Raw genomic sequence first — 10,723 nt, forward strand, 5'->3', positions numbered from 1 at the left:
ACATGGAGAGAACCTGGGGAGAACATGGAGAGAACATGGAGAGAACCTGGAGAGAACATGGAGAGAACCTGGAGAGAACCTGGAGAGAACATGGAGAGAACATGGAGTGAACCAGGAGAGATACCAGAGAGAACATGGAGAGAACATGGAGAGAACCTGGAGAGAACCTGGAGAGAACCTGGAGAGAACATGGAGAGAACCTGGAGAGAACATGGAGTGAACCAGGAGAGATACCAGAGAGAACATGGAGAGAACATGGAGAGAACCTGGAGAGAACATGGAGAGAACATGGAGAGAACCTGGAGAGAACATGGAGAAAACATGAAGAAAAACTGGAAACAACCAGGAGAGGACCCAAAGAGAACCCATAGAGAACATGGAGAAAACCCGGAGAGAACCCGAAGAGAACCAGGAGAGAACATGGAGAGAACCAGGAGAGAACCAGAAGAGAACATGGAGAGAACCAGGAGAGAACTGGAGCACATGCAAACTCCACACAGAAAGGCCCTATACTGCCAAACATTTATACATACATGTATATACTGACATACTTGACCACAGTAGATATATATATATATATATATATATACTGTGTATATTCAGTCAGTCAGTTAGTTAGTCAGTTAGTCAGTCAGTTATTAAGTCAGCCAGCCAGTCAGTTAGTTAGTTAGTTAGTCAGCCAGTCAGTCAGTTATTAAGTCAGTTAGTTAGTCAGCCAGCCAGTCAGTTAGTTAGTTAGTTAGTTAGTCAGTCAGTCAGTCAGTCAGTCAGTTAGTTAGTCAGTCAGTCAGTCAGTCAGTTATTAAGTCAGTGAGTTAGTCAGCCAGCCAGTCAGTTAGTTAGTCAGTTAGTTAGTCAGTTAGTTAGTCAGTTAGTTATTCAGTCAGCCAGCCAGCCAGCCAGCCATTCAATCAGTTAGTTAGTTAGTTAGTCAGTCAGCCAGTCAGTCAGTGAGTTAGTCAGTCAGTTAGTTAGTTAGTTAGTTAGTTAGTCAGCCAGTCAGTCAGTCAGTCAGTTAGTTAGTCAGCCAGTCAGTTCGTTAGTTAGTTAGTCAGTCAGTAAGTTCATTAGTCAGTCAGTCAGTCAGTTAGTTAGTTAGTTAGTTAGTCAGTCAGTAAGTGAATTAGTTAGTTAGTTAATTAGTTAGTTAGTTAGTCAGTCAGTCACTTTTCGTTTGTTAGTCAGTCAGTCAGTCAGTCAGTTAGTTATTCAATCTGTCAGTCAGTTAGTCAGTACGTTTGTTAGTCAGTCAGTCAGTTAGTTAGTCAGTCAGTCAGTAAGTTAATTAGTTAGTCAGTCAGTCAGTTAGTTAGTCAGTCAGTCAGTCAGTAAGTGAATTAGTTAGTTAGTTAGTTAATTAGTTAGTTAGTCAGTCAGTCAGTCAGTTTTCCTTTGTCAGTCAGTCAGTCAGTCAGTCAGTCAGTTAGTTAGTTAGTCAGTCAGTCAGTCAGTCAGTCAGTCAGTCAGTTAGTTAGTCAGTTAGTCAGTCAGTTAGTCAGCAAGTTCGTTACTTAGTTAGTCATTTAGTTATATAGTTAGTTAGTCAGTCAGTTAGTCAGTTAGTTCTTTACTTAGTTAGTCAGTCAGTCAGTCAGTCAGTTTTCGTTTGTCAGTCAGTCAGTCAGTTAGTTAGTTAGTCAGTCAGTCAGTCAATCAGTCAGTTAGTTAGTTAGTCAGTCAGTTAGTCAGTCAGTGAGTCAGTCAGTCAGTCAGTCATATAGTTAGTTAGTTAGTCAGTCAGTTAGTTCGTTACTTAGTTAGTCAGTCAGTCATATAGTTAGTTAGTTAGTTAGTAAGTCAGTCAGTCAGTGAGTTAGTCAGTTAGTTCGTTACTTAGTTAGTCAGTCAGTCATATAGTTAGTTAGTTAGTCAGTCAGTCAGTCAGTTTTCCTTTGTCAGTCAGTCAGTTAGTTAGTTAGTTAGTCAGTCAGTCAGTCAGTCAGTCAGTCAGTCAGTAAGTTCGTTACTTAGTTAGTCAGTCAGTTATATAGTTAGTTAGTCAGTTAGTTCTTTACTTAGTTAGTCAGTCAGTCAGTTTTCGTTTGTCAGTCAGTCAGTCAGTTAGTTAGTTAGTCAGTCAGTCAGTCAGTCAGTCAGTTAGTTAGTCAGTCAGTGAGTCAGTCAGTGAGTCAGTCAGTCAGTCAGTCATATAGTTAGTTAGTTAGTCAGTCAGTTAGTTCGTTACTTAGTTAGTCAGTCAGTCATATAGTTAGTTAGTTAGTAAGTCAGTCAGTCAGTCAGTTAGTCAGTTAGTTCGTTACTTAGTTAGTCAGTCAGTCATATAGTTAGTTAGTTAGTCAGTCAGTCAGTCAGTCAGTCATATAGTTAGTCAGTCAGTCAGTTAGTCAGTTAGTTCGTTACTTAGTTAGTCAGTCAGTCATATAGTTAGTTAGTTAGTAAGTCAGTCAGTCAGTCAGTCAGTCAGTTAGTCAGTTAGTTCGTTACTTAGTTAGTCAGTCAGTCATATAGTTAGTTAGTTAGTCCGTCAGTTAGCTCGATGACGAGCAGCTCGTCAGCTTAGTCTCGTCCTCCAGAGGGAAAGATAAAAGAAGCTGCAGCAGAGTTTCACTCAGTCTGGAGGGAAACTGGTCGTCTCTGCAGCAGCTGATATAGAGTCACACTGTCTGTGACTGTCGTCTGTGATTCTGTCTGTTTACACTCACAGACGTTTGAGTGAAGATCTTCTGCTTTGTCTTCTACATGATGTTTTTCTTTAAATGTGTCAAACCTGCGTATTGTTCATGTGTTTAACACTTGATCTGCACTTTGAGACCAGAGGTGACGCTGAGTGTGACCCGAGTTATATTATATTCTTATAAATCATGAAGCTGAACTCGTCTGCTGTGTCTCACTTCACTCTGTCTGCCTACATGGACACTGGACCCTGGAGATATTTCTTCTTCCTGATTGTTCTGTGTTTGTACGTGTTGATCGTTCTTTCCAACGTGTTGCTGGTTGTGGTGATCTGTGTGAACAGAAGTCTTCATGAACCCATGTACCTGTTTCTGTGCAGCCTGTTTGTTAATGAACTGTATGGTAGTACAGGCTTGTTCCCGTTCTTGCTGCTTCACATCCTGTCGGACTCTCACACCGTCGCCGCTCCGCTCTGCTTCCTGCAGATCTTCTGTTTGTTTTCTTATGGAGGAGCAGAGTATCTGAACTTGGCCGTCATGTCGTACGACCGGTACCTCGCCATCTGTCACCCGCTTCAATACAACACTCACATGACGGTGAACAAAACGGCCGCTCTCATCGGTGTAACGTGGTTATGGCCTTTGCTGCTTTGTCTCGTGATGACGTCACTGAGTGAATCTTTACATCTGTGCGAAAACGTCATTCACAAAGTTTACTGTGATAATTACTCCGTCGTCAAACTGTCGTGTTCCAACACGTCAGTCAACAACGTGTACGGACTCTTTATCACGTCCGTGTCCATCTTGTCTCCTCTGACTCTGATTCTTTTCTCCTACGTGAAGATTCTCAGAGTCTGTTTCTCAGGTTCCAGTCAGACGAGACAAAAAGCCGTCGCCACCTGTTCACCTCACCTGGTGTCGCTGCTCAACTTCTCCTTCGGAGCTTTCTTTGAGATACTGCAGAGCAGGTTCGACATGAATTATTTACCCAATGTCATGAGAATATTTTTATCGCTGTACTGGCTCACGTGTCAGCCTCTTTTAAACCCGTTGGTCTACGGACTCAATCTGTCCAAAATGAGAATCATATGTAAAAGTCTTGTCTGAAATATAACGTCACTGAAAATACATGTGACGTTCATGAATTCAAAGCTGTCACACGTTTGATTCCGCTGCTGCACGTCTTCAATCTGCCTCATGGTTCAATAAATCATGTGGATGATGGTTTCACATGGACACAGATTGTCATTTAAGACACTGAATTATGATGTCATATGATGTTTGATAGAAAGTAACTCAACGTTTCATGGAAACTCACAACAAAGGATTAAGAAGTGTGGACATTTTATGTGAAATGTGTTTCAGGTTATGTCTTAATATATATTTGTATTTAATGATAATGATACAGATCAGAGATGCTGAATATTGATTTCATGTTGAATATTTTAATGTTTAAAGGCTCAAATACTCGGACCTGATGATTCTTTGAGTGGTTTATAGTTTTAAAGATGTGTCTTTAATTTTTTTAACTGACTGAAAAGAAAGAGAATCAAAACAGCAACGTGAAGATTTTTCTTCTTCGACGTGTTGAAGTATCAGTGTATTGATCTGTTTGTAAAATTATTTTTGGACGACACTGAAAAGAACTAAATAAATGATTATAAAATAAAAATGTGTTTTTCTGCAGTGGTTTGAGAATTAGTTGTTTTTTATATTTGTGCTGAAACAACTGTATGTTGAAATAATAATAACAATATAAATAATAAGCTTTATTTATATATCACCTTTAAAAACAGGGTTTACAAAGAGCTCCAACAGACAAAGCAGACACGTGATACTCTGTCAGTCTCAGTCCTTCCTCTCTGATTCACTTCCTGGTTCATGTTTTGTCCTGGGAACTTTGCTCGGAGACTAAGGCTGCGGTGCAAGAGTCAGTTTGGCTTGTGAAGGCGTCTAAGTGAGGGAAAAGACCCGGAAGTGTTTCCTCAGCACCATGATAAGAGCTGTTGGCTTCTGCAAGTTCTTAGGAAAGGAGCTTCAATGCTTCCTTTCCTATCTCCTTTAGCGTAGGGTACACTGGATGTACCCGGATGCTGAGAGGATGCTGCCGTTAATGTCGCTGGTTCTCTAATCTGAGTCATTGAGCTTCATACTCAGCTTCATACTGAGTTTCATTCGAGGAGGATCACAGTTCAACACTGCACTGTCCTGTCTGGTGGTTGTTCTGTACAATCACTGCTGTGTGTCCTTCTCACCTCATGTAGCCTGCTAGTGATCCACCACGACAACAACAAACTGGGATTCTTTTCTACCAGGACATCGGTCATTCTGCTCTGTCTTCACTGCTGTTGATGTGGTCCAATTTTGGATCCCTCCTCTCCGATCTGTGGCTTTGGGAGCTAAACCAGCTGGTGATTCCTCTTTCCTGTCATGATGTTCATAAAATACTTCACATCAGAACTCCTGAACATCTGTTGTCACATCGTCCCAAAAGTCCTCTAGGCCATTAAATCTCTTGGACTCCTGCATCGCCCCGCTGTTGACATAAGGGCTCCCGGCGTTAGTTTGTGAACATGGACCATACTATCTCAACTATTCTGTCTGACCGCCGCTCTGTCGCACTGCACATGTGGTCTGTCAATCTGAGGCCCTGGTCTGTGTTGACAACGTTGTCCCACTACACTTCTTGCCCCTGCACCTACTAACAGGACTGCAACGTTCATTGTATTGAACACTTGTTACCTACCTACCTACCTCACTAACTAACTACCTACCTAGCTACCTACCTACCTAACTAACTAAATAACTAATAAAACCAACTCCCTAATTAACTAACTAGCCAACCAACTAACTTATAATCAAATAAGTAAGCAAACCAACAAACAAATGGACAAACTGAGGTGAAAACACGTCATAAACAGGAAGTGATGAAATGAAATGAACTATTTTCTCAATGAACACAATGAGTGGCCAACGATCCTTCACTCAGCAGAGACGTGTGTTTGAACAGACGGGCTCTGGCTGTAATAGACAGAAACCTGCAACCGATTATTTTCGCCAACAATTTTTTCCAAACATTGCGGCGGCCCTGCGGCCCACATTGGGCGGGCCCATGTGGCATTTTCCAGATTTGCCAGATTGCTGATCCGAGCCTAATCTGGACAAAGGGACGGAGCCAGGAATGTCTGATCTCTTTCTTTAACATTGTGAGACAGAAGGTTTTAACATGTTCACTCATTTCACAGAGAATAATTCATGAAAACGATAAGCACATTTACTGACTGATTCTATGAGTGTGTGTGTGTGTGTGTGTGTGTGTGTGTGTGATGCTGTAGATAGGAAGTGAGTCACAGGCTTGATGGTGATTACACCTCCCTCTCTGAGCAGGTTAAAAGAAGTTGAGCCTCACATCAACAGTAAGAACTAGAGCAACAACTAGATTCTCAGCATGTTTTCATATCTCATACGTTATGTCAGTTAGTTACTATGTTGTTGTGTAACTTTGTTGTTGTGTTGCTATGTTGTTGTGTTGCTCCATGTTGACTTCAGTTGATCATGTTGTACTTTATGAACTGATATAATGATGATGTTTCTGTTGTGTAGCTTCTTCATGTGTAAATCTTCAGGATGAAGATGATGAACTTGTCTGCTGTGTCTCACTTCACTCTGTCTGCCTACGTGGACACTGGACCCTGGAGATATTTCTTCTTCCTGATTGTTCTGTGTTTGTACGTGTTGATCGTTCTTTCCAACGTGTTGCTGGTTGTGGTGATCTGTGTGAACAGAAGTCTTCATGAACCCATGTACCTGTTTCTGTGCAGCCTGTTTGTTAATGAACTGTATGGTAGTACAGGCTTGTTCCCCTTCCTGCTGCTTCACATCCTGTCGGACTCTCACACCGTTGCCGCTCCGCTCTGCTTCCTGCAGGTTTTCTGTGTTTACACTTATGGTCACATAGAGTTTGTGACTCTGGCCGTCATGTCGTATGATCGATATCTGGCCATATGTTTCCCTCTGCAGTACAACAGTCTGATGACAGTGAACAGAGTCGCAGCTCTCACGGCTATAATCTGGTTTTACTCTCTGTTTGTGATTCTCATCATCGTGTCTCTGATGCTCCGTTTGAAACTGTGTGGGAACTTTATTGACAAAGTTTACTGTGGCAACTTCTCCATCGTCAAACTCTGCTGCTCCGACACGTCAGTCAACAACATCTTTGGACTAGTTTATTTGTTTTCCATCGTCTTTGGTTTCATTGTTTTAATCCTGTTCTCCTACATCAGGATCCTTAAAGTCTGTTTCTCAGGTTCTAACCAGACGAGACAAAAAGCCGTCAGCACCTGTTCACCTCACCTGGCGTCGCTGCTCAACTTCTCCTTCGGAGCTTTCTTTGAGATAATGCAGAGCAGGTTCGACATGAGCAGCGTTCACATCGTCGTACGTATCGTCTTGTCATTGTATTGGCTCACGTGTCAGCCGCTCTTCAACCCTCTGTTTTACGGACTGAAATTATCTAAGATACGCTTCTTGTGTAAAAGTTTGCTCTTTGGCAAAAAACCTGGAGATTCATGAATGTATTTATTTGTCTCATCTTCATAAACTCAACAGCATCTTTCATACAAACATGTGGCTTCACATGACATGATGAAAACAACATACACATCTAAAACGCATGTAAGATTATAAAACATGTAAACTAATTAAAATATAATTAAAGAACTAATAAAAAAGATGTGTCTTTAATTTCCTGTTGAAGATACAAAGAGCTGAGATCAGAGTCTTAGAGTTTATTATCATCGTCATGAAGTCTGACTGCATCACTGTACATTCAACTTCATCACGTGTCATTAGTTTTGAATGTTTTCATCTGACGAGCGTCGTGTGTTCGCACCACGTCAGAGCCGAGTGTGTTTCTGTGGAAATTGTCATTTCAAATGTTGCTCTAATCTTTTCAATTTTAGAAAATCTGCAAAGAAAAAGTCATGACAGTATGAACGTATTGAGTTATATTTCAGTTATGATGAATGTATATTTGATTTGTTAACTGACTGAAAAGAAAGAGAATCCAAACAGCGACGTAAAGATTTTTCTTCTTCTTTCACGTGTTGAAGTATCAGTGTATTGATCTGTTTGTAAAATTATTTTTGGACGACACTGAAAAGAACAAAATAAATGATTATAAAAAAAAAATGTTTTTCTGCAGTGGTTTGTGAATACGATGTTTTTTATATTTGTGCTGAAACAACTGTATGTTGAAATAATAATTATAATATAAATAATATGCTTTATTTCTATATCAACTTTAAAAACAGGGTTTACAAAGAGCTCCGACAGACAAAGTAGACACGTGATACTCAGTCAGTCTCAATCCTTCCTCTCTGCTCCGACCGGCCTATGGGGTGTTGGGTGTTCAAGTCACAAACAAGGGTGGGGTCCAGGATGAGACGACGAGGTACCCAACAGCGCTCCTCAGGGCCATATCCCTCCCGGTCCACCAGGAACTGAACCCCATGTCCACTTCGGTGCACGTCCATGAGCCACCAGACGGTGAAGGCAGTGTGGTGCTGGGGGGGACAGGGTACTGGAATGGACAGGTTTGATTTGGGATACATGACATGAAGGATGGATACGGAGGGAAGCAGGAAGCTTCAACCAGACAGCAGAGGGGTTAATGGCAAAGGATCCAATGAAACGGGGAGCAAGTTTTCGACTCTCCACTCATAAGGGAATGTCACGAGAGGAAAGTCATACCTGTTGGCAGGATTATAGGCTGGAGCCTAAGCACGGGGCATATGGTCCTGCACCATGGGAACAGCAACCCCCTCTTCCTGCGAGGACAACAGGGGGGGTTCATAACCAAGACAGCATTCAAAGGGTGACATTCCTACTAGCTTACTAGACCCATGACAGCTGGGAGCTCCAATGGGATGGGTTAGTTGAAACCACACAATGCATGGCTGCCTCCAGTTCTTGGTTTACCCGCTCGGTCTGACCACTTGTCTGTGGGTGAAATCCAGGAAGAGACTAATAATAGATCCCGGAGCAGCACAGAAAGCTAAGAGAGCACAGAGTCTGGAACAAACAGAGAATCAGGGGGACTGTTACCTGGATCATATTGGTCTTGCTGAGCCTGGACAACACAGGAGTCAATCTCCCAGGTAACTTGGACAATGATTCATTTTTTACATTTGTTTTGTATATATTCTATATTCTTTAAGGTGTGCTGTGTGAACCTTGCTGATGTAACACTGGAATTTCCATGCTTGGGATCAATAAAGTACCTTTCTATCTATCTATCTATCTATCTATCTATCTATCTATCTATCTAGGATTAGGACAGGATGGGTTCTGGTTGAGTAGAGGTATCAAATGTAAACTGACGGGAGGGGGCATCCAGCTTGATGTTCCTAGAACCAGGCGATAGGTCAAGGTAACATTAAACCTTCCAAATAAAAGCCCACCTGGCTTTCCAGGAGTTCAGTCGCTTGGCTGTTTGTATGTATGCCAGGTTTTTGTGGTCTGTCCATACAATGAAGGGATGTTTGGCTCCTTCCAGCCAATGACACCACTCCCCGAGAACCAGTTTCACTGCTGGTGAGTGTCAGGGTCTGGGAAGAAGATCAGGATATCATCAAGGTAAACAAGGACAAAGTATCCTAGCATATTCCTGAGCACATCATTAATAAGAGCCTGAAAGAAAGCGGGGGAATTAGTTAGGCCAAACAGCATAACCAAATATTCAAAATGTCCGAGCAGAGTGTTGAACGCCGTCTTCAGCTCATTCCCCTCCCTAATGCGAACAAGGTGGTAGGCGTTCTGCAGGTCCAGATTGGTGTACATTTCGCTCCATGTAGGGGGGAGAAGGCAGATTCAACCAGTGGCAGGGGATATATCTTCTTGATAGTTATGTTGTTTAGAGCCCGAAAGTCAATACATGTTCTGAGTGTACCATCCTTCTTCCCTACAAAGAAAAAACCTGCACCCACTGGAGAAGACAAGTCTGATGATGCCCACTGCCAATGAGTCCCGGATGTGATCCTCCATAGCCTCCCGGTCAGGACGTGAGAGGTTATGCAGACGGTTACTGGGAAGAGGCGCTCCAGGTTGCAGGTCGATGGCGCAGTCATAGGGCCGGTGAGGAGGTAGTGACAGACCATTATGTTTACTAAACACAGGGGCTAGTTCATGATAGGTGGATGGTACTGAGGACAAGTATCGTGGTTCTGGGACAACCTGGGGCATAGGAGAAGTAGGAGCAGGGGCAGAATGCAGACAATTAGCATGACACAGATAACTCCAAGATGTTACCTTCCCAGTAGTCCAGTCAATTTGAGGGTTGTGTAGTTTTAACCATGGGTGACTTATGACCAGAAGTGAAGTAGGACAGTCGATGACATGGAAACTGATAAGTTGTTGATGATTTCCAGAGACCCTTAGACGACACATTCATACAGTGCTGCTATTTAACACACTTTTTCTATTACATTCATACACTGTCCGAGAGCCGTCAGAGGCAATTAAGGTCAAAGTGTCTTGCCAAAGGACGCATCGGCTGGAATAAGCTGGGATCAAACCACCAACCTTCGGGTTAATGGACGACTAACCCCACTACCCCACTGGGTGAGCCACAGCCAGTAGTAGAGTGGGCGGTTTGTCTCCTTCCACTACTGTCAGGCCCAGATGGCAGCGCTCAGCCTGCCTGCGCCCTCCAGGGGGACCTTTGAGGACATTAAAAGGGTGATCCTCGATCGGCTGGGATACTCCTGGGAGGATCACCGTCGTCGGTTCCCGTCAACCAAACTTGAGTCCCGCCCGTTTGTCTCCGCTCAGCAATTGAGGGATGTGGTGTGCAGAGGGTTGTAGCCAGGGGAGTCCACTGGCAACAGACGGATGCTCTAACAAGTGGTGCTGGAGTAGTTTGTAAAGGGATTTCTGGCGTAGTAGCTCTGGGGGACCGCCCAGAGGCCGGGCAGGCAGGCGTAGCAGTTCTGGGGATAGGCCCGGAGGCCGGTCAGGCAGGCATAGCAGTTCTGGGGGAAGGCCCAGAGGCCGGGCAGACAGGCACTGAAGTTCTGGGGTAATGCCCGGAG

General features: G+C 43.2%; 2 protein-coding genes across 2 annotated transcripts; both read left to right on the plus strand.

Moving 5' to 3' along the window:
* The first annotated feature begins 2,822 nt into the window (after positions 1-2,822).
* Positions 2,823-3,740, plus strand: LOC118298875 (olfactory receptor 10A6-like). The gene has a single exon (XM_035622048.2). The coding sequence runs from the start codon at positions 2,823-2,825 to the stop codon at positions 3,738-3,740; it is 918 nt and encodes a 305-aa protein (XP_035477941.1).
* A 2,518-nt stretch (positions 3,741-6,258) lies between these two features.
* LOC118298342 (olfactory receptor 11A1-like) lies at positions 6,259-7,210 on the plus strand. Its single transcript, XM_035621976.2, has one exon. It carries the CDS (start codon positions 6,261-6,263, stop codon positions 7,203-7,205), a length of 945 nt encoding a protein of 314 aa, XP_035477869.2. The 5' UTR covers positions 6,259-6,260; the 3' UTR covers positions 7,206-7,210.
* The last annotated feature ends 3,513 nt before the right edge of the window (positions 7,211-10,723 follow it).

This window comes from Scophthalmus maximus, chromosome 11 (assembly GCF_022379125.1).
Source record: "Scophthalmus maximus strain ysfricsl-2021 chromosome 11, ASM2237912v1, whole genome shotgun sequence".
NCBI classification, from domain to species: Eukaryota; Metazoa; Chordata; class Actinopteri; order Pleuronectiformes; family Scophthalmidae; genus Scophthalmus; species Scophthalmus maximus.

What these genes read in the sequence shown, in the direction of transcription:
- LOC118298342 (XM_035621976.2), top strand. Translation starts at nt 6,261, where the DNA reads ATGAAGATGATGAACTTGTCTGCTGTGTCTCACTTCACTCTGTCTGCC.
- LOC118298875 (XM_035622048.2), top strand. Translation starts at nt 2,823, where the DNA reads ATGAAGCTGAACTCGTCTGCTGTGTCTCACTTCACTCTGTCTGCCTAC.